Source organism: Pelodiscus sinensis, chromosome 20, assembly GCF_052426305.1.
Source record: "Pelodiscus sinensis isolate ZL-2025 chromosome 20, ASM5242630v1, whole genome shotgun sequence".
Taxonomy (NCBI): Eukaryota; Metazoa; Chordata; order Testudines; family Trionychidae; genus Pelodiscus; species Pelodiscus sinensis.
Window position 1 is genome coordinate 10,563,627 of NC_143071.1, and position 24,349 is coordinate 10,587,975.

Genomic DNA, 24,349 nt, shown 5'->3' on the forward strand with positions numbered 1-24,349 from the left:
TTATGAGACTACCATGAGTCTGAATCGGACAAATATTTACTTCCCTACTCTTCCTGAACATATTTGATATGTTACATTGGAACAGAAAATGGTATTCCTGCACAAACTTTTTTTTTTTTTTTTTTTTTTACACACTGTCTAGTTCAAAGACTTTAAAAACTTGACTCGGAATTGTCACTTTGTGTGACGTGAATTATTTGCATATTAGAGGATTTACTCAGAATTGCTTGTGTTCTTAATTCAAATATTTCTTGAAAGATGAGACTCAAAATAATTATCAATGGTTCAACATCAAACTAGGAGAAATCAAGTGGATTTGGCCACTGTCGGAGGACAGGATATTAGGCTAAACTGACCTTTGGTTTGATCCAGTATGGCTGTTCTTATTCAAGTAGGATCCATATTGGTTCCGGTAGTACTATTCAGTGTTAACAACTTGGATGACGTAGTGGAGTGCATGCTTACAAAATTAGCAGATATCAAGTTGGATAGAGCTGCAAACACTCCGAAGGCCAGGACTAAAATTCGGAATGATCTTGACAAATTGATGACTTGGACTGAAATCAACAAGGACAGGTGCAAAGTACTAAGGGATAAAAACCCAAAAAAGGATCTGGAGGATATAGTAGATCACAGACAGAATGAGTCAAAAGTGTGATGCTGTAGCAAAAAAGGCAAATGTTATTCTGGAGAGCAGAAGCGTCATGTGTAAAACACAGGAGGTAATTGTCTCCCTTTACCTGGCAATATGAGGTGTCAGCTGAAGTATTACATCCAAGTTTGGGTACCATGCTTTAAGATGTGGACAAACTTGAGTCCAGAGGAGGGCAACAAAATGACAAAAGATTTAAAAGACATGACTTATGAGGAAAAGTTAAACTGGATTTTAGTTTTGAGAAAGGTGAGTGAGGGTGGACCTGATAAAGTCTTCAAATATGTAAAAGATTTGTTATTTTTAGGTACTGCAAATCAACTGTTCAAGTTTAATTATACTGGGCCAATTTAGTATCAAGACCATTTCAGCTAAAAAAATCCTTCCCATTTTCATTTGGTCAAATATGCCTTAATCTAAAAGTACAACTGGATTACTTACTTCAAGTATCATGTCTTACTAGCACATAATAGTTACTTGGCAGTTTTGGGAACTTTTATTAATTTTAATTTTCATTGTTAGATTACTGAGATCTACACAAAACAAAGGAAGCCAGATTTTTTTAAAAAAAGGTACAAAAAACACCCAGACAAAAATTAGGAAGGCAAAGCACAAGGATCAGATTTGGGTTGTTTTTAGCCTCAAAGACATATGGAATTGCAGCATCTCTGACCCTATGTCTCTGCAGAGAAACTACTTTTCTTCACTTGCTTGATTTCATTAAGCTATTTAAGATGAAGGTTGGTTGAAAATGCACTTTTTTATACTTTTGTGGAGCACTTCCAGACAATGTGTTGCAGAGTTTAAATTGTTCTTTCAAAGAAAACACACAGGCAGCAAATCATTTATTAAATTACTAAGTTTAATCACTAGAGAAAGTCAGAATTAGATACATATTATGGAAGTACTTGTATCCAATTGCCAATTCCTGAAGAAAAATGAGTCCCATAAAAACACACAAGGTACACAAGTTTGATTCATTGTTCTTGGTCCCAAATGATCTTCAACACTTCTTTGTCAACTGAATGCTATGAAAATTAAACTGCAGACAGTTACCATTTCTACAGTCAACATGCATTTTACAGTTACCCACATACTTACCAAACCTTTAAATTTATCCCTCCCTCTTAGCAATACTTTTTACCGTGTACACAATTTGCAACATGTGCTTACAGACTGATGGGCATCTTTAATGTTCCAACAGTTACTTCACTCTCATTCACATCACTTCTTCAAAGTGCATGAATTTGAGACATGACCTCCACGTAATTGCTATAGTAAAATGGACTTATGTGGTAATGACAAGTCTACAGACTCCCAGTATCCTTTCAGAAAAATAAAAATTTGCTGTTTGAAAGGAAAATTTATTTCACTCTATTATTGAAACAATATTCTATCATGCTATGAAATAATTATACATGAATCTCAGATGGCATTTTCACCGTAGTTCATTATATTAATGCAAGAGAATACAATGCTTCAAGATTGCAATATGAAGCACCAGAGAATGAGTGTGGCCCAGGAGAGTGTTCAATACTAATGAGAGTATCATGAAGTAAAACGTTAATCCATACGTCTCAGAACAATACTGCAGTCCAAAAGAATTGGTTGACAGATTTGGTGCCACAAATGGCAAACAGATTCATAATTATTTAAAAACATCAATTTAAAGGAAAGATTCATGAACTTTACTACATAAGGCAGGAGTGAGGAACCTAAGGCCCGGGGGTGGGATGCAGCTCCGGGCTTGCCTGGATCCAGCCTGAGGCTCGGCGTTCCCACGCTGGTGAAGGGTGGGGTTTTTCTTCTCTTTTTTTTTTTGGTTTCTCACTTGTGTGCAGCCCAGACTGATTTTTCTGTGGGTCAGTGGCCCTGGCTCTAAAAAGGTTCCCCATCCCTGATATGAGGTATACTCACCGATTTGACAGTAAGCAATCTGCAACTTTTATACATGTACATAACTCCCAATTGTGTTCTGGATTTACAGGCCAGATTAATTTTAATTCCTATACAAGTGACCTACCAGGTTCCCAAATGACAAGTTTGCACAGGCATATCACAAATGAGAAAGCTGAATTGTGTGCTTCCACTTTCAAGCAAGTGAACATTTACAATTTGAATTCCTGTGCATAGATTAGGAGCCCTTGGTTAAGGTGTACTTCTAAAATTACAAATGTTATCACAGCTCTGAAAGCCAGTGTTTTCTTCTATAACAAAAAACCAACAAGCTATTATAATCGAGAATGAATTATTAAAACTTATACAAGATGAACCTTTAACCGGGTTCTAAAAAAAGAGCTAGATAGATTCATGGAGGTTAGGTCCATCAATGCTATTAGCCAGGATGGGTAGGAATGATATCCCTAGCCTCTGTTTCTCTGGAGGTGGCTGACGAGAGGATCACGTGATGATTACCTGTTGTGATCCCTTCCTCTGGGGCATCTGGTATTGGCCAGTGTCGGCAGACAGGATACTGGGCTAGATGGACCTTTGGTTTGATCCAGTATGGCCGTTCTTATGAGACTGTCGCTCTAATTAGCTAAACTGAGACGACGGTTTTACTTTCTATTTGACTATTCCTGGCTGTACTATAACCACGAGACACGGCTTTACTTAAAAGCTGATTCAGAAAAGGTTGAGAAAAGGGCACATGATTAGGGGTTTAGAACGAGTCCCATATGAAGAGAGATTAAAGAGATGTGGACATTTCACCTTAGAAAAGAGGAGACTAAGAGGGGATATGATAAGAGGTCTATAAAATCATGACACGTGTGGAAAAAGTGAGTAAGGAACAGTTATTTACTTATTCCCACAATATAAGAACTAGGGAAACAAACAAAAGGAAATTTTTCTTCACTCAGCGCACAGTAAACTTCTGGAACACCTTGCCAGAACATGTGTTGATGGCTAGGATTCTAACAGGGTCCAAAAAAGAGCTAGACAGATTCATGGAGATTAGGTCCATCAATGGCTATTAGCTAGGATGGGTAGGAATGGTGTCCCAGCTTCTGTTTCTCTGGGGGTGGGTGTCAAGGGAGGGATCACGTAAGGATTACCTGTTGTGTTCCCTCCTTCTGGGGCAACTGCTATTGGCCACTATTAGACAGGATACTGGGTTGGATGGACCGTTGGTCTGACCCAGTATGGCTGTTATGATGTAGTTTGCATTAACATTTGCTCTTTAATGCGCTGTAGTCTTGGAGTAAGTTGAGTTTATTTTTAAAGAGCACCTAAAAATGATCACAGAATATTTGCGTACATATACAAAACTTTATCTTCTGAACTGAATTTCAAATGAAGCACTCAAGATGCTCAGGACACTGCACAACCAAAACCCCCAAACCATCAAGTCACCTGCCAAGCAGATTAAGCATAATCAATCAATAACAGAGGGGTACAAGGAGACAGTAAGGAGGAATATGAGGGAAAGGCAATAAATATGGGGTAAACTAAACAGAGGAAAACATCTGTAGGAGTTTTGAAGTGCAGAAAGGGGTTAAGATGGATTTCAGAGTCTAATCCCATGGCACAGGGCCTACTACATCAAATAAATGAGAGTGGGGATCTTAAGTCAGTGATATTACATTTGATCTGTAAACAGAAAATTTAAGTCTAGGTTAAATTATTGTGAGAGCATAAGGGTCATGAATATCCAATCCCAAAATAAGCAAATATCAAAATCCTATATAATCATTTCACTCTGGTAAAATGACCTCTCTTGGTGGCAAGTGAATTACTGAAGTGACTGCTGAATCCATGTTCATGTGTCTATTAAATATCTCAATACTGTCAAAATGGCTATCAAAACTTTTAATCCCCATTTCCATTAATCAGGTGTCTGTAAAAGTATAGAACCACTAGGTGTAGTTAGAATCATTGTACTTTAACTGTTAAGTTCTACAAATGTATCCACTACTGAAGACAGCAACATATATCCTACATAACAAAGACTTATTCACATTTAGGTGATCAAAGATTCTCTCCTCGTGTATTTAAATGGAATCTGAACACAATATTTCAAATAGGAATATCAGGTACTTACAGATTAAACTAACCTGTACTGGCAGTGCTGTGGGATTTTTCTTCTCTACCAGTAAGTAGCAAATGCTGAAATTCTGCTGCTAGTTAACAAAAACACAAGTTGTATTAAACCAAGGAGTTTATCCATAATTTAGTTCTCATTTAAAAAAAAAAAAAAAAAAAAGAGTCAAACCTCAATTGCTAGGGTCCCTTTTAAAAAAAATGGATTAAAGATAGCTATAAAATTATGCTTAATTTGCCCTTAAATTTGATTTAAGTTTTTTAACTCATGTATCTGACAAGTGAAATGTGATAAATACCTCTTGGATGAACCTGAATGTCAAGGAATTACAAGTTGTAGTTGCAAGAGTGACCCTATTAAGAGCACTCAATGAACACAGATTGAGTACACTAAATTTCTTAAATTTCACCTGCTTCACTGAGGCAATAAAGTTGAAGTGGTTTGTGAATTCAGTTTTACTTCATCTTGGTATGTGATTCGTAAATCAGGGAACAGAGAAATGCATTCCTTTGAGTATATGTGGGCTTTTCTAATGTATGATGAAAATTCCTACATTCTAAACCAAGAGGTTGAAGTTGGGACTAGTAAGTGGCGTTAGTATGAGCAACAAAAGTGTAATTCAATTTAAAAAAGAATTACTCTCGAAGTGCAACTAAATGTATACTGAATTTAGCAAAAATAAAAAGGAAACCCTGAGGAAACATATGCCTGAACTTGATCTCACCTGACCTATCAACTCCCCTGCCATAATGTGTCTTCTCTCTGTACCACCCATGAAGGAGAAGAGGGGAGGAAAAAAAATCCCATGGCCTCAAAATCAGATTTATTCTTAGTGTATTATTCTAGGAAGCCCAAAAATGAGCCAGCTATTATATCAAACATGATCTCATACAAGAGACTGTTACACTGTCAAACTGTTGGTCGTACCTTTTAATTCCTAGTCAAGATAAACCTGTATCAATGTTTTAAGAGGAGTTTAGCACCACTAAAAATGGTATTATTAAAACTGATGTTTTCTGCTATGAGATGGTGGGGGAAACCAATGCATAGACTTCCAGTGAAACGTGTAGTATCCTAACATTGAAGATACACCATCCTATTAGATACAATGTGAGTTAAGTACTTGGCTGAATAAAAAGGCTGGATCTTACAACCCTATACACTACGTCTGATGATCTGAATGAAATGCAGATGTTGCAGTAGAAATCCTGCAGATAGTTCATCTTCCTCCTTTACTCTGAAGCTTTATGTGGGCACCATTTGGCCAATCAAGGACTGGTCAGGACTCCCAACTGTGAATCTTCCACACCACATAAGAAAAAGACTGGGGTTGAGAAGGGAGAGACACAGTTTGCAGCCACCTGGGGGAGTTTGATGTATTTCAAGTCTATGTTGGCCAAAGGATCAAGAAATTGTGGATTAAAAGTCTGATTCTCTTGCACCAAAGTCCTCAGTATATTTAGGTCACTTGACCAACAATGAAGTTGCATTTAAACTTCAGATACACACTAGAAGAAACATGATACCAGAATCATAATCACAGCTTGATGAATAATCTACTTCCTACTCAGATAGAGATTTGTAGAGGACTGCCATACAAGAAATGTATTTAAACTGAATGACAACAATCAGATGATTAAATGTGTCTTCAAACTCAACAAGATTATTTCCAAAGCATCTATCCTCAATTCTTTTCCCACTCCCAAATTTAATATCTGGACACATTTTTATGGCAAATACAAAAATGGACCATCAGTACATGTGTGCCAGAAAGAGGTCACTAAATCTACTAACCATGGCTATTGCAGTGGTTCTCAACCTGCAGCCCAATTAGCTTGCAGTCCATGTGACATTATCAGTACATACAAGTAGTACTTGATGCAGCCCACAATGATTAACATGTTAAAAACCACTGTGCCATATGATATTCTAGTTACTTTAGTGTAACCATTTTGAAAACAGGTAGATAGGCATTAAGTAATGTCCACAGCACTTAAGGGACAGCATTTACTAATATACAAAGTGTTCTATATAAGGCAAATATCAGAATGTTCTAAAACCACCAATAACTTAATGAATGGCACATATTTTAATTGTCACTCTTATTGTTTACCTTGCATGTGATGAGATATATGTGTAAGTTCAAATTATTGCAATTCTAGTCCATACAAAAAATATAGGTCCTTGTAGCTTTAAATTGAATTTTTCTACTCTATACTTCCATTAGGATGTAAGAAAATAAAAGTAATATTTTAAGTGATTCTGACAAGGCTCTCAGGAAAAAAAATAGAAGCAAAAACAGAGCAACATAGTGCCACACAGGGTATTAGTAAGGACATGCCACTTTGAAATAGGGAAAATTCTTGGATAAAACCGAAGATTTTCTGGCAATGTCCTTAGATCCACACTCAAGGATGTCAGACAAGCTTCCATTAGGAGACAAGATTTTAAAAAACAAAACGAAACAAAAAAACCAAACTGGATCTATGTTTAGAGATTTTTGAAACACTTAAGATTTGTTCAAAAAGTCTCGGAGAGATGGCCAGCCTACTTAATTAGCTTCATTAATATGAGTCCTACACTTGACAGGTAAACGCTTTTGCTGTTGTATATACTTTGGATTTTGTTATTTCCACTACAACTTATATGATGACATGGGTCTCTAAGGTGCCACCGGACAACTTGCTTTCAAGATTGTTAGGTTGATCCAGGAGTGGAGGAAAAGCTCCCATTAAATAACGTAAAGCGGTGTGCATCTGTTGTAGTTAGAAGGAAAGCAGAGCCTCTATACCTTTTAGGTCAGAGAACACCACTGAATATTTAATGAAAAATGCAAACTACTCTTTTATTGCTTTTAAATACACGGCTTCAACTGTGGCACCACATTAGGATAATACTGCCATGCCTGCTAAGTCACTGAGACCCTAAATATTTCAAATTCTTACAGAAATCTCAAAATGAAAAACTCTTGAAAACCATAAAACTCTTTTAGAGGAAGTCAGGAACATGGAGGAAAGAGCAAAAATTATGTTTGAAGACCAAAGATTTCTGATACCACACTGAATCAAAAATTATAGGAAAGAAAAGTTCAAATCCACACAATATCTTGCAGAATCATTCCAGAGTGCCACTGAGTGCGTTTTTCAGAAGAGGATAGCAAACAGGGATGTAAAGAGGTAACCAGTTACCTGGTAAGCACTAGCCTTACTGGCATGCTTACCGGGATAAATGGTTAACTGGAGCTCAAAGCAACCCCTCTGCCTGGTCAGGCTGGAGCAGCCTCTCATCTGCTTTGTGCTGTAGGTGTAGGGATGTTCTAACCTGGCTGGGCCCCATCACACTACAAGCCACTTAACTGGTTAAATTAATAGTTTAACCAATCAACATTTTAAATAGGATTTTACATCCTCAATAAAGTGATTAGTCTTCCTCCAGAAACCAGTTTTTATTAGGGATGTTAAAATGCGTTTATTTTTGCGGTGTGTGTGGAGTGCTCCTGCCTGCACCTCTCCCCCCTGCACTGCTGCTTGATACAGTAGCAGCACTAGGGGGAGCAATTGGCTCCCCCGCACCTCTGTATTAGAGGCAGCAGTGCGAAGGGCAGGTGGCTCTGTGAGCACCAGCTCCCCTCGCATACCAGCTTCTGCCCCCCCAACCCAGCGTGGGGATTGGCGAGTGGTGCATGTAACCACGAGGGATAACTGATGAGCCCAGGCTCATTGGTTAACTGTGTACATGTTGACATCCCTAATTTCTACTAGGATTCCAAGAAGTATGGAAAAGAAAATATCCTTATAGTGAAAGGGAAAAGAAAGAGCTATACTATTTGGCCTCATTCATAAGACAGATACAAGAAATACAGAGACTCATGTGTGGAAGGGGGTTGGTATGGTGAAGCAACACTTAATTTACATTAAGAGCATTAGTATAATAGAAAAATAATAGAAATAGAAGTGCAAGTGAGTGATTTTTCATAGCCATCTTAAACTAGTATCTTCAAACAAATAGAATGTTTATTAGATATAATCCAAGTGTGGATCAAAGGATACTTATCTTTGTAGAACTGTATACCTTAGATAAGGCAGAGTGTATACATTAATCTACATGTGAACATTTCTACTACAAAATACACCTGAACACTTACCAAACACTAAATTGTTTCCATCCAAGTACTTGTATCAGTCTATTAAGTGGTGACATGGCAGAGTGAATCAATATTAACACACTCTCTGGCTATTTTTCATTCATTGAGTCTTAAAAGTTTTCAGATACCTGAGCAACACCTACAATACACAACTTATTCAATTTTCTTCAGCAAGAAAACTCTTGCCTGTGACCAGTTTATTCAAACAAGCAGAGAAGACAGTGATGTGACCTAACAAGCTCTACATGAATAAATTTAGCAGAAAAATGCTGTCGACTGTATTATCATGTAGTGCTATGCGTCAATCTTCACACTGAAAGAATTAGGAACACAACACATTTTTTAACAATGACTTGAATACAATCAACATTCAGTGCACCTGTCTCACAAATTTGAGCATTAGTGAGACTAATAATTAAGTTTCTGGTGCTAACCAAGAAGGATCAGAAATCCAGAAAGGGCTCAGAATGCAAGTGTCGGGAACTTGGGCAGGATTTCGAAAGGAAAAAGGCAACCAGGCAGAAGGAACAAGTTCTACTCTTGTAGATGACAGGCAATAGTATTCGAGAAATTGTGAACCACAAACAGACTTGTGAAAGCTATACTAGTTAACTATTACTTAAAAAAAAAGAAAGAAATTAAACAGTTCCTATGGTGCATCACAAGCTGTCTTTAAAAACTTATCTGCTGCACCAATTTCAAACAGCCTAACAAACATTAATTTTTTGTTTAATTTGGACATTGTAAGAGTCAGTGCTGACACGAGACAATCAGATTACACTGGGACTAAACCTGTGCTTGGGGCTGAAATTGTCCAGATATAAAATACTTTTGCAAGAAAACGGCCAAGGGGCAAGTGTGCTCAAATAGCAATTTTAAAATTATTTGAAGATACTAAAGTATCTCATTTTCTAAATAAGAGTTCAGGTTTAACTTCAATATTGTTGATATGGTAATGGCAGTTATTAAACACGTATGTTACACTGCACAACCCTCAAAATTGGCAAAGAATGATGTGATTTTAGAGTACATGGTGCAATACACCAAACTTTACAATATCATGCCTTTTTAACAGGCCAATTTCAAGAAGAAAACTTTCAAACTGACATTGCTACAAAATCCACAACTTCAATTTCTCATTCCTCTTTTCTTTTTTACCAACTTAAATGTGTATTTCCTCCTTGCAGGGCTCTATATTAATATTTACTTTTATGGTGTAACTTTCATGGTATAACATGAATACAACAAATTAGATCACACTTTTTTATGGAAAATTATTATTTAGGATTCTATAAATATAGCTAATTTTATGCCTTCAGTTCTGAGTATTATAATTATTAATATTTTAGGCCTGATAACTAAATGGATTTAAAAGTGTTATGATGAAGTTTTTGGATTAAGGAAGCAATATTTCAACACATTTTTATCAGAAAAAGTAACAGCATCACCCAACAGATTTGTTCATGTAGGCTACATGTAGCTACATTAAAAGATTACACCTTCAAAAAAACAGTGCATGGGATTTAAAAAAAAAGGACCAGGCTGAAGGATAAAGGGGCAAAAGTTGCAACAACATTCATCTTAAATACTCCTTCCCCCCAATCTCTTCAAAAACACCACAGCAAAGAAGTATGAATATTAATATAGAGCCCATCTACCAAAAGATTATAAAAATCCTAAATTAAATTAAATTTAGGGGCCTTCACCAAACTTGCTGCAAGTTTGGGGACATAAATATCCAACAGCCATAAAGCTGTGAAAGCCCCCAGAATGAATAAAATAAATCCCACTTGCCTCAGACTGAACAGGGCAACACTGAGACTCTGCCTCAGCCTGTCCTATGGCAGGGCTATAGGAAGAAGAAAAATTTAGATTTTAGAAAAACATAACCGAATTAAGTGAAAGACATGCATTCAAAATTAACAAAATTCCAGTGATCAAGCAAACAAAAAAAGTTGCTGCCTTAACATTTGTTTGTTAATTCCAAACTAAGCCTTTTCTACTTTGACTACTTCTGAGTTGTACAAAATTAAGATGTTAGGTTACTTCCTTTGTAGCTTGATGACTGGAACATAACTATTTTCTGTTTTCCCATAACTGATGGCATTTACTGTTCTAGTTCCCAAAAAGTAATGTTAGGTGAAAATTCCATCAGCCACTGAAAAGTTTACCTTCACCTTAGTGTCTTCTGAAGTAGCTAGACCAGTACAATTATTAAGACATTTAGTACCAGACCAAAAAAAATTTAAATCATTTTAGGAATTGCAACACCAGCTGGTGGGCTCCTATATTAGTTTCAGCTTCTGTAACCAGAAGTCATTTTATTGCCCGTTTCACTGTTGATAACTAAAGTCTTGAGTTTTTTGGTCTTGTGTTCCGAATTATCTGCTTCCTGCAAAGTAATTTCAGATTATATGTTGTATTTTGTACTTCATTTATTAGTCATAGAAAAAATTAATTACCACTGATTTGAGTGCACTACACAGGTAATTTGCTCTGCAGTGCCATACACTCAAAATGAGTGCATGCACCTTGCAAACCACAGAAGCAGTTGAATACTTTCTAGAAGCTTGACTGTGTCCTCCTATGCATGCACAGAGCAAGGGTTAATTATCCATGTTAATGATCAGATATACATCCCATCCTCATACCTATTACCAGCATCTTGAATCTATAATCTGAAATAGAGGAGCAATGATTTGTAAAAAAGAGTAAAAATCTAGCCATCAGGAAATCTTATTAAATTATTCAAAGGAAAGAGTTCACTCACAAATCAAAGACCAGAACTAGTCAACTTTGTAAAATCTAACTTGAATACTGTGCTGAAAGGTGGTTTAGCAACTCAAGTAAGTTTACCAATCTGGCTCTTTCAAATGTCTTTCTGTATGATCTTGGGCAAGTCACTTGTTTTCTGTCCCTAAAATGGACAGAATGCCTCTCTTACAGGAATACCATGAGTATTTTTAAAATGATTTAGATCTAATGAAAAAAGTTAAATCTTCTGCACAAACTTGGACGTTCCTCACCTGTTTCCAAACATTTATCTGCAAACTGTTCACTAAGCTATTTCTATCTACGCAAACATTTGGTTACATGGTTTGCTGGTCTACACAAACATTTGGTTACATGGTTTGCTGATCAGTCACCAAACTTATTGATTCACAAATTCTCATTTTCAGTATGAGATTTGGCATGCTAAACTTAAAGGGAGGCAGGTTAAATGGTTAAGATTATTTTTTCTCAGGAAATGCTACTGCAATTCCAACTCTCTAGACATATATGAAACTGGGGGCCATTAAGCAAATTCTGTAAGAATATTCCCACTGAAATAGAAGTGGCAGCAATTCAAGGTAGCTGCATTACAGATCTAACAGTGTACAGAAGACTAGGGATGTTAAATTTAGGTTAATCAGCTAATTCAATAGTCGATAAGGGCGCCTCCATTTCAAAGGTGAAAGCGCTGTGGGGAGGCATGGGGCCAGCAGGGGACCCAAGCAGTCCCCCACTGGCTCTGTGTTTCAAAGCGGCAGTACCATATGGAGCCTGGAGTCAGCAGGGGACTCCCCAGCTGGGCCTGGGCTGCACGCAGTGTTTCAAAGTGTCAGACCTCAGGCTCCATGTGGTGCTGCCACTTTGAAGCACTCCCACCTGACCCACTTTCCCGCCATTGCTGCTTCTTTCCGATAGAAGCAGCAAGGAGGGGAGTGACTAGTGTGTCGACTATCCGATAAGCATTTGCTTATCAGATAGTTGATTAGTTATTCACATCCCTACAGAAGACTAGCATGTGTGTCTACCCTAATAAACATTGCTAAGCATATTTCTGTGTAAGAGTTTTTATCAATATTGTTAAAAATATAAAATGTATCTAAATGTTTCTAACCTCTAAAGAGTTAAATAATATTTGTGAGCTATAAAATAACACTAGCCAGCCAAACAGCGATTAAATAAATTGAAATTACTTTGGTCTAAAGGACAAATGATGACAAATTTGTAGAGCATGATTAAGTGAGTAGTGCATGTACTATTTTTTTGACTACTCATCCTTCGGGGGAGGGGAGTGGAACAGAAAATAAGTTAAAAAAATGGATTATAGAAATGTAGCAGGTGAGAAAAAGGGATTTGTTTGTGGAGGAAGTGCTTTCAGCATTGTAAGAGTTTAAGAAAAAGATAGAAGTTTCACAGTTTTACAGGCAGAACACAAAATCAAGATATCAATATGAATATTTTTAGGAGTGGTATAAAAAAAAGTGACTTTTTAAAATGATCCCTAGGACCATACAGAAGACAACCAGTTTCCATCTGGAGTACAACAATGAACATATTAAATTATGACTATAAAGAAATCAAAGTGTAAAGGGCTATAGGGGGAAAAAAAAGACCTGAAAATTCAAGGCCAATTCATAATATATTTTCAAGCAAACTCCTGAATGAATCTGCTTATTTATCCTACATGTAAGCTGACACATGTCCAGTGGGTAAAATGGTGTCTAGAAATATGCTTCTTTACAATATCTGGAGAGTGTCACTGCTTTCTTAAGATTAGTACAGGGTTCTGGACACTTGCCCAGTAAATTTTTGAATTGTTAAACAAAGGCCATATAATTAGAAATTAAGATGCTAAAGAACCAGAAACATTGTATAATGAGTTCCATGGGGCAACACACTCGATTGGAAGAGAGCACAATATTCTGGATATCTTTAAATTAAAGATTTCCAGACTGAAAAGACAGAGCATGAAAGTAAAGCACTGTCAAATTTCTGCTACAAACTACAGCTCTAAAAAAACCTCTTCCAAAAATAAGACTAAGCCACCATGCTTAGTGTTACAGTTAAAAATACAGGAAATCCTACTATACTGATGACCGAAGTGGAAGTAAAGCATGTCAGCCTATGCTATGGAAAAACAAGGAAAGAATATCACCACAACAGAAGTGGCATAGATGACAAGATATAACCTGAAGCTAAAACTTCTATTTAAAGTTGATCTGCAAAGGAAAAGTAAGATTTGCCATTTTTTGCTCCTTGATGATTAAAAGGACCCTTTCCTCACAAAAATTTATTACCCCGTGTTTGTATTTTGTCATTAGAAATTTAGCACCTCAACACTGGAAGACTAGTCAACTAAAGAAGCAAGATTTAAGTTGTAACAAGGAAATTAATCTGAGTAACATAGTAGGGGACTAATTCAGACTCAAAATTCTGATTTGTTAGCGAAGTAATTAAGACAATTGGGAGAAGAGTCTCAAAGGTTCGACACACCTGGCACTTCAAGGGCCGAGAAAACTCCCAACCCAACCAACAGGAGTCATCTTGTTTCCAATGACTACCACCATTCAAGTAAGACCAGATTTGAAATTCTCAATATTTATGGTAAAAGCAGAAAACAAAAATCCTTACTTGGGGGCTCTATTACACATCATAGAGGCAAAACAAGGCAAAGGCCTATTTTTCCTTTTTGCAGGTCATTTTCAACACAGTCACTCACTGTGTGCCATGCACCTAAGCTTCTAGAAGTTTTCTTCTGAATGGCTCCTGAGGTTCATGCATCGATGCAGTCGCACACCTAAGAAAATGATCTGAAGAAAGAACTAACACGATACATCTGGCACTAGGATTTATATCAGCCAGAGATCACATTTACATCTTGCTAACATGTGAAAGTGCCAATGTTACAAATTACCTAAGATTTATTTCAGAAAAGAAGAAAGGCCTATTCAAGAAACCTGCAACCACTTAATTTACCAATGATAGGTAAGATGTAGCCTGTAACCTCATTCTTAAATATTTTTAAGTTAGTTAATAAGTGTACAGGTCTAAGTCTACTTGCTTAGGAGATTACAACATGCAGCTAAGAAGTGACAAGTTCAAACAAGAATTCAGAGTATATCAAAACAGCAGCAGTAAATATGCGTTTATTACACCAATAACTACCATGGCATGCATTTGTACAAACCTTGCAGGCAGTTGTCCACAGCTGGTCATGAATAAAAAGGCATATAAATTTTTGTCTTGTTTTATTACAATGAAGTTTATAACAGTACAGAAAAGTCACATGACCTTAGTGGGTCAGTTTACTTAAACCCTGCAACAGGTGGAACTCTAAATACATTAAATATTGTTACATGTCCAGATTTTTAAATGTACACGTAGTTGGGAATAGTTACAGCCCTCACCAAGCTAAGTTGGGGACGTGAAGTCCAACAGCACTTGAAGTGCTGTGAAGGCATCACTTTACAAATAGCAACATAATGTTACAGAACTTGCCTTTAAGATGGTATGTTCATGTAATTCCAGCGCCTTCACAATTTAACGAACCATATTTACTATACTTCACTTCTAAAAACCTAGATGAAACATGAAAAAGAAGCCATACAGTATAAATTGCAACATCAGGAAAAGTTCCTGTTTTATTATTCCAAATAAATTTTTCCCATGTAAAATAAGAATGTCCAATAGTTCCTTGCATGTGGGAAGATATTTTTTTAAAGTCACAATGAAGCCTTAACTGACGGAAGCTTGGCTATATTAACAGCACAAGATGAGAAAAGGTTTAATCTCCAAACCTATTAGACTGTGTGTAGTAGCATCAGTAGCGGCCACCTTGCGACATTACAGGAGGTCTCATTCCCATTGGAGGTCGAGGAGGTCCACCTTGGTAAGGGGGCACCATTGGAGGTCCCTGACCATATGGAGGCATTGCCCCAGGAAGGTATCCTGGCATGCCCTGGTGATGAGCACCATACTGACCTATAAATGAAACATTTTAAAGACGAAAGTAAATATATCTGTACAAGTTTTCTATTAAAAATGTTATTTTAAAATAAAGCTATCTTAGTAGATCGAACTTTTGTCTTCAACCCTTTCAATGTTAAAAAAAGACTGAAGTTTATTTTTGTAAAAACATGCTTATTTCAAATTAACTGCTGCTCCTTAATGAAAAAAAATTCAGTGAAATCAAGTGCAATAGGAAAAAGTATGATTACCATGAGGAGGCATAGGAGGTCTCATTCCCTGCTGCTGTGGAGGAATTCCAGGTTGTGGTGGCATCATACCTCCAAGTGATCCAACTGATGGATTGCCCATGGATACCTGTCCTGGTCGAGGGAGATTACGTTGATATTTGGGCAACTGTGCCCTTCTCTCTTCCTAAAAATAACACCATACATAGACTGCTTTAAACACAGCAGAGAAAAAGCAAGGGAGCTGAAATATTAATTTACATATTGGTGCACAATGTCCAGATAAATGAGACAGAATTCATAAAATAGAATTCATTAAAGGTACCTTCAATAATAGAACTTTTAATTTCTTATTCTAAAATTGTCAAGTATATTACCAATAGTATGTCTTAGACAAATTACCACATAATGCAAGTTCAACTATCCCGTCAATGCTAATATTTTGCGTATAAGGAGCCAACCCCTCTCAGGGCTGAAAAAGAAGAGTCAATTTCCCCTCAATGGTGGTAGTCTCTCTCTCTCTCTCAGTTTCTACTGCCAGATAACAGAATTACATCACGTCATCAGGCTCCTCAGTGAAGCCAAAGCAGCCAGAGAGAGGGGGGTAGGCGAGCATAGCAAGCAGAGGGTGCAACCCTCTAGCATGTAAAAAAATCTGAAAGGAATTGTGAATCTAAAGAACAAAACTAAGCGTAACCTTAACTCTAAGGATGCACTTTGTCTTGATATTTTTCAGTTTTGAAACTGAAGAACAGCATCCACGTAACTGTTTTTCATATTTGTCAGCACTTAATTGCTCAGTCTCACCTGTGCCAAGCTGGCTAGCTATGTGTTTGCATCTGGTACAGTTCTAATAGATATACACCAGACTTGAGATGTTGGAGCCAATTAAGGCAAAGCCACACTGAGGCAGGCAGATTCTTAGGCCTTGTCTACCCTAAAAGGAAGAGGACGCCCCACTGGTGTCAGGTTCTCTTCCTTTTGCAAAGAGTAAGGGAAGCCGACTCTCACTGGCCTCCTACTGTGGGAATGCCGCCAAGCTTGGCTTCAAGTAAGCCAACTCCAGCTATGTAAAATACATAACTAGAGTTGCATACCTTAAGCTGAGCAGACAGGTCTAGTGTACTAGCAGGCTCTAGTCTTAGAGTCAATGCAACAGGTAATGTAGCAGTAACTCTGTAGTACACTATTTGCTGCCTTGAACCTGAAGATATGCCCCCTAACATGAAATACTGATGAATTAAATGTATTTTAACACTCCTGCCGCCATTGAAGTCATCCTGGGATAGAGAAAAGTTAGCCACATGACAATTTCAGAGGAAGCATGAGTTGCATTTATCAACTTAAGAAAAACTGTTTTAACTTACCAGTGATATATCCTCATCTGGATGGATCAACTTACTGGTTGCACTGGTTGTTGTAAGGGTAGCAGGCTTACTTGTTATAGATGTAGCCGGTTTAGCTGCAGTACTGTTTGTTGTGCTAGTGGTTGAAGCTGTAGACTGTGTATAAGCAGGGAATGTAGGTTTGGGGGGCTCTGTGGTTGTTGCAGGTGTATTATTCAAAGGTTTGAAATCAGTACCCACTGGTCCTGGAACAGCTGCCTGAGCCTGTGAAATACAAAATTAATCAGTAGACATACTTAGTTTTCAAAATAAGATTCATTTACCTGTTTGACATCTGAAATGTTCCAATAATATACACAGTTAAAATAAGCTGGTCCAAAGTAACATTCAGCCTCATCACATAATACCAAAGCAACTGAAAACAAAGACAAAATAAAACCTAGTACACACACTAAGTCTAAATGTTGCAGATCAAAAGCCACAGCTAACACAAAAGATACAAAATAAAAACTGCATATACATTCTGCTAAATTTCTTGTATCGTTTCACTCAAAATATTCAATTTGATATATAAATCTTTCATGGATCTCTCTGCTTTAGTAAAGACAAGCTATGCTGAAGTAATCTTCTATTCTGTTATTACAAATTAGTGTATTTTAGTAATCATTAGTGAATACAACGCCAAGTGTTAGCATTCAGTAATGAAATTAAATGTTTTGAAAATCTTGGCTTTAACTAAACCTTTCAATATAAGAGCTCTGACACATCAGCCTTTAAAAATTAAAATGAATTTTGAAGCAGTCTCTCCATAACAAAAAAACACTGCAATAGCCTGCAAAAGGTCTCAAATACCTGTCTACAGCTCTTCCTGAAATTTTAGCCTCATTTATGACTGAAGAACTAAGTGAAAGCAAATGTGAGGTCCACTGTGAAAGACAAGAGGCTGGAGTCAATACTATCTATGTTTACATTAGAGACAAGAAAATTTTGCTTTAAAAGTAAAAATTACAAAAATGAGTTTCACTTGAGAGAATGCTTTGGCAGTAGCCAGCATACATTTTCAATCTTCCATTTAACCTTCTATCAAAGCCAAATGTTTCAATTTTAAAACATAATGCAATTAGTTTCCCTATATTGTGATGCATCAGATTAAACAGCATGAACTAAAAAAGTTTCACCATGCATCAAGCTAACCACTGCCCACTAAAATGCATTTAGCTACTTTCATGCTTTTTTAACCCTTCAGAACCAGGATGTAGTATTTCTCATTTTCTCCCATTCTTCAAAGAGGAATTGAACACTTTAAAGTGTGTATTCCTACAAGATGTAATGCATAATTATAAGGATTTTGTGGTTTTACCAGCTAAACATAATCAGGAATATAACAGCAATTATCTGAAGATGTTTAGGCAGACAATTTCAGATTTACATAACGGTCCAAAGGGTTAAGTTGCAAAGCAATTTTTTAAAACTGCAACTTCCTGCGTACTTGTGCTGTGCTAGGAAACAGAGCTTTAGAAGATGCTGACAGATTTTCTGAATTGGATGAAGCTGTACTTGAACTTGTGACAGGTGTCCCCATCTGTAGCATAAAAGAAAGGAAACAGTGAACAGTCTCCAAACAAATGGGTGGAAAATATCCAAATGGAAGGATCTCTCAACCAAGGGACTGAATTTTTGTAAATGATTATCTTCTCTGGAGAAGTCCAAACTGTAAAAAGGACACTTGAAAGTTTCTGTACATTCTTGATATCAAGTAAAGAATTAAGGAAGTATTTATTTACAACAAAGGGAATCAAACAATAATGGTCACAAGCCTCCAAAAACAAAAAAAAACCCCTCATTTAAGCAGCTTTAAACTAACACTTTTTACATAAATAATTTCAAATCAGCATATGATTCAAAGTTAAGCATCACTGCCTTCTTTTGCTTCTATATTATGTTACCAATAAGGCTTCCTTGTTCAAATACAGTAAAAAAAGTACAGAAAAACAAGAGTGAGGCAGCTTTGCAATCTTAATTTTTTATCTGCTAATAGACAGTGGTAGCCTGCTATCAAAAGACCACAAGTCAGAATCCTGATTAAAACAAACTATGGCAAGACTTTTGCATTGTGAACTTGAGTGGAAGATTTAAAAAGTCAAATCTCCATCTGCTGACAGACAAATATGTTCAGGCAATCACTCCCCTCCCAAACTGAAGTAATGCCAGAAAGCTTCACACACCACCTGCTGATAAAAGTTATACCTGGTTCCCTAGTTGCTATAGGACACTGGAGACAAGGGAAATAAAAAGTGAATAAAAATCCTTAAAAAAATAAATAAATAAAAAAATCAGCAGCCTAGTATTAAACTTCATTATAATAAAGAACCGAAGTGAGAAGCTTTACCAATTACTTTTGTAATATCTTCAACGAAAAGTACTAACAGTCACAAGTCATGATGATTAATTTTATAGTCCATTATAAAGTACAAGATTTGGTAGTTAGGTCTCCAGAGGTCACATTACCTGTCCTGCACTGGGGAAAAGTGGTTTTGTAACTGGAGGCTGTGGGGTGGGTGCTGCTACAGCAGGAGCTGGTGGTCTATTAAGAATGCCTGGTGCTGTCACAGGCTGGGCTTGTGTCATGGGAGGCATACCAGGACGAGGACCAACAGGCGGTGGCATACCTATGAAAACAGGACATTTTAATAAAAATTCAAGCACAGATTAATAGAAACATTCCTCCTGAGTATACTATTCCAGAATGTTTTAAAAACATTAATAGTATAGTCTTGACACACATATGCCTGTAATGTCAATTTACATTTTATCAGCTTGTAGAGTGTTTAGTCATGAATTAATTTTTACTATACATGCATACATTTTTATCACATTTATGAGCATGACTGAAGTTGTGTGTCATCCTCTTACAATTAGATTGAATTTTGAGAAACAGAGAAAGTATGGATGGGTGCTTAGATACCCACCCCATACACACAGTTGTACAAGTTCTTTCCATTTAATTCCATGTGGAACTCTGAGAACCTGTTTAAGATACACTAAGTGAACCTTATTCCCTAAGCTGCCAACTCCGTGATAAGGCAGCTATGAAGCCTGGACAAATTGTCATTACTGGACTTTGAGGCTGTAGCAACACGCTAACTCAGATTAAGTTATGACTGACTGCTCTACAGGCTCCTTTGGAGAAACAATATTGCAGACAAAGTTGATATCAAGTAGGGATATCAAGCGAATAATTGCACTGTTAAATAATAAAATACAATTTGAAATATTTGTGGATGTTTGACATTTTCAAATATACGAATACAATTCAGAATACAAAGTGTACTGTGCTCAGTTTACATTTATTTTTATTACAATTAGTTGCACTGTAATTAGGGATGTCAGCGACTAGTTGACTACCCAAGGGAACTTGATTTAGTTGCTTCCCCCCTTGAAACCTCTAACAGAGAGAGGCAGCAAGGGGGAGGGTGAGCTGGTTCCCCCCAGCACCACATCTGTGGGGGGCAGAGGGGACAGTGGGAAAATGGTACAAACTGTGATTAAAACAGTCTTGCTGGTGCCAGTTCAACTGCTGCTCCTTGCCCTCTGAAATGTACAAGAGCTGCCTGTGACTCTTGTACATTTCAAACAAAGAGGCACAGAGAGGAACAGCTGTGTGTCTCTGAAATGTACAAAAGCCAGGAGAAGCTCTTCTGCATTTCAAAGGGGGAGAGGCAGCAGGAACCTGCTGGGTCTTTCCCTTTGAAATGTATAGAAGCCATGGGCAGCTCTTGTACATATTAAAGGGAGAAGCGCAGCGGGATGGTGAGCACCCGCTTTATTGACTAATTGAGTAGTCGATGGAAATTCCATCAACTATTCGATTAGCTGATTAATCAAAATTTAATATCCCTAACTGTAATGCAACCTCTTTACCATGCAAGTTGAATTTACAAATATAGAATTATGTACAAAAATTAACTGCATTCAAAGATAAAACAGTGTACAACTTTATAGCCTGTAAGTCCATGCAACAGTATTTCTTATACAGCCAATTTGTTTACATTTGCAGGAGATAAATGCTGCCCCCTTCTTGTTCACAATGTCACCTCAAAGTGGGAACAGGCATTCACATGGCACTGCTGTAGCTAGCTCTGCAAGATATTTACATTCATAAGACCCTTCCTGCTTCAACCAGCAGTCCAGAGGACATGCTTCCATACTGATGATGGGTTTTGCTTGGTAATGATCCAAAGCAAAGCGGAATGACATCTTCATTTTCATCACCTGTGTCACATATGACCAATAAAAGTTCTTATTTTTTGGAGGCTCTGAGTTCTGTTGTTTCCACATTTGAGTGTTGTTCTTTTTAAGACTTATGAAAGCATACCCCGCATCGCGTACTTCTCAGGTTTTGGACAGCGCTTAAGATTCTTAAATCTTGGGTCAAGTACTATTGCTATTTTTAGAAATCTCACACTTTAGAAATCTCACACTTCTTTGCATTTTGTCAAATCTGCTGTGAAAATGTTGTTAAAATGAACATGTGCTGGGTCATTATCCGAGACTGTTATAACACGAAACAAGGCAGAATGCAGGTATAAGAGCAGGAGACATACAATTCTCCTTCCAAAGGAGCTCAGTCATGAATTCAATTAAAACAAGCATCAGCAGCATGGAAGCATATCCACTGGAATAGCGCCTGAAGCATGAAGGGGCACCAGGGATGTGAAGGTTTAACCAGCTAACCAGTGGGGGCTGGAGCACTTACAGTAGGCAGTGGGCTTCTCCAGCCCCGCAGGGGCACCTACTGAAGACAGGGGCTGCTTCAGCATCCTGGCCAGTACAGCCTTAGTCTGCAGCAGGTTTGGCCTACCTGCAGGCAGGAGCTGCTGGGACTGGGGATGGCAGAGCAGCCCCTGCCTGCAACTGGGGGAAAAGAAGGGTTATTCTGCTCCTGCACTCACCCCCACTTTAAGAATCATAGAATACTAGAACTGGGAGGGACCTCAAGATATCAAGTCCAGTCCCCTGCCATCACTGCAGAATCAAGCACCATCTAAATCATCCCTGAGAGACGTATGTCTAACCTGCTTTTAAGTATCTCCAATGATGGAGATTCCACAACCTCCGTAGGCAATTTATTCCAGTATTTAACTATCCTGACAGTTAGGAAGTTTTTCTAAAGGTCCAACCTAAACCTCCCTTTGCTGTAATTTAAACCCATTGTTTTTTATCCTATCAAAGGTCCAGGAATACAATATTTCTCCCTCCTCCTTGTAACACCCTTTTAGATACTTGGAGAATGCTATCATGTCTCCTCGGAGTCTTCTCTTTCCCAAACTAAACAAACCCAATTATTTCAGTCTTCCCTCACATGTCATGTATTCTAGCCTTTTAATCATTTTTGTTGCTCTTCTCTAGACTCTCTCCAATTTGCCCAAATCTTTCTTGAAATGTGGTGCCCAGAACTAGACACAATACTCTGAGGCCTGAGGAGAAGAAGGGGATCATCAAATGAAATGAATAGGAAGCAGGTTTAAAACAAACAAAAGGAAGTATTTCTTCATGTAGCACACAGTCAACCTGTGGAACTCTTTGCCAGAGGATGTTCTGAAAAACAGGACTTTAACAGGATTCAAAAAAAGAACTAGATAAATTCATGGAGGATAGGTCCATTAATAATTATTAGTCAGGATGGACAGGAATGGTGTCCCTAGCCTCTGTCTGTCAGAGGCTGGAAATGGGTAACAGGAGAGGGATCAGCTGATGATTACCCTTTCTGTTCATTTCCTCTGGGGCATCTAGTGTCGACTATTGTCGAAAGACAGGATATTGGGCTAGATGGACATTACCTCTGACACAATAGGACTGTTTTACGGTCTTAAGTTCTAATCAGAGTAGAGGTGAAGAATTACTTCTCATGTCTTGCTCACAACACTCCTGTTAATATATCCCAGAATCATGTTTGCTTTTTTTTTTTTGCAACAGCATCACAGTTGATTCATTTAGTCTGTAGTCCATTATGACCCCTAGATCTTTCTACAGCACTCCTTCTTAAACAGTCACTTCCCATTCTGTGTGTGTGAAACTGATTTTCCCTTTGTAAGTGGAGTACTTTGCATTTGTCCTTATTAAACTTAATCCTATTTACCTCAGACCATTTCTCCAGTTTGTCCAGATCATTTTGAATTATGACCCTATTCTCCAAAGCAGTTGCAACCCTTCTTAGCTTAGTATCATCTGCAAACTTAATGTACTCTCTATGCCAATATCTAAAACGTTGATGAAGTTATTGCACAGAACCGGTCCCAAAACTAACCCCTGCAGAACCACACTTGTTCTGCCCTTCCTGCATGACTAAACAATTAATAACTATTCTCAGAGATCAGCTATCCAGCCAGTTATGCAGCCATCTTATAGTAGCCCCATCTAGGTTGTATTTCCCTAGTTTACTGATAAAAAAGTTATGCAATACTGTATCAAATGCTTAGCTAAAGTTCAAGTATACCACATCCACCACTTCGCCCTTATCCACAAGACTTGGTATCCTATAAAAGAAAGCTATCAGATTGGTTTGACATGATTTGTTTAATCAGTTAGCCAATTAAATGGGATTTTACATCCTGAAGGGGCACACAAATGTTTAGCATATCTAACACGTAAATACCATGCAACACTGAATGAATGAATTGCCTGTTCTCACTTTCTGGTGACATTGTAAATGAGAAGCCAGCAGCAATATCACCTGTCAATATAAACAAACTTGTTTGCCTAAGCATTTGTCAAAAGAAGGACCACGACTGAGTGGACTTGTAGAATAATATTTTGCATGGTTTTGAGTGCAGTTAAGTAACCAAAGGGGAAAAACCCCACCAAACTACATGTGTAAGTTACACTTTCATAATAAGAAGATAGTATTTTTCTGTTCACCTTACACAAGTACTGTAGTGCTATTTCTTTTGTTGTATATGTACAAGACCTTTGAATTAAGCAACTTAAGTCACATGCAACAGTACAATACTATGCAGCAGTTTATACAACGCTATAATTATTATTTACAGTAAAGCAACATTTCATTACAAAGAAACATTAAAATACCCACCTAAACCAAGAAGTCTGGAGAAAAATTGTGCAAAAAAATATAAAACTTCTCAAAATAAGCCAAAAAGTTTCCCCCAAGCATATGGTAATATAGTCATTCCTGGACAGGTATAA

General features: G+C 37.5%; 2 protein-coding genes across 19 annotated transcripts in view; one reads left to right on the forward strand and one right to left on the reverse strand.

Moving 5' to 3' along the window:
• The window catches only part of LOC102457124 (sterile alpha motif domain-containing protein 9-like), a 225,967-nt gene that overhangs the window by 42,593 nt on the left and 159,025 nt on the right, over positions 1–24,349 (forward strand). The window lies entirely within an intron of this gene.
• The window catches only part of ZNF207 (zinc finger protein 207), a 34,374-nt gene continuing 11,518 nt past the window's right edge, over positions 1,494–24,349 (reverse strand). For 7 of the 18 annotated variants that reach the window (XM_089771820.1, XM_089771817.1, XM_089771815.1 and 4 more), the window contains 5 exons: positions 19,655–19,815; positions 18,636–18,728; positions 17,168–17,410; positions 15,825–15,987; positions 14,738–15,588 (listed from right to left, as the gene is read on the reverse strand). In XM_089771820.1, coding sequence (XP_089627946.1) covers positions 15,428–15,588; positions 15,825–15,987; positions 17,168–17,410; positions 18,636–18,728; positions 19,655–19,815 — 821 coding nt within the window. In that variant the 3' untranslated portion in view covers positions 14,738–15,427. Of the gene's footprint in view, positions 10,688–14,737; positions 15,589–15,824; positions 15,988–17,167; positions 17,411–18,635; positions 18,729–19,654; positions 19,816–24,349 lie in introns of those variants that run through there. The other 11 variants (XM_089771822.1, XM_089771821.1, XR_016347527.1 and 8 more) reach the window with 10 other exon arrangements.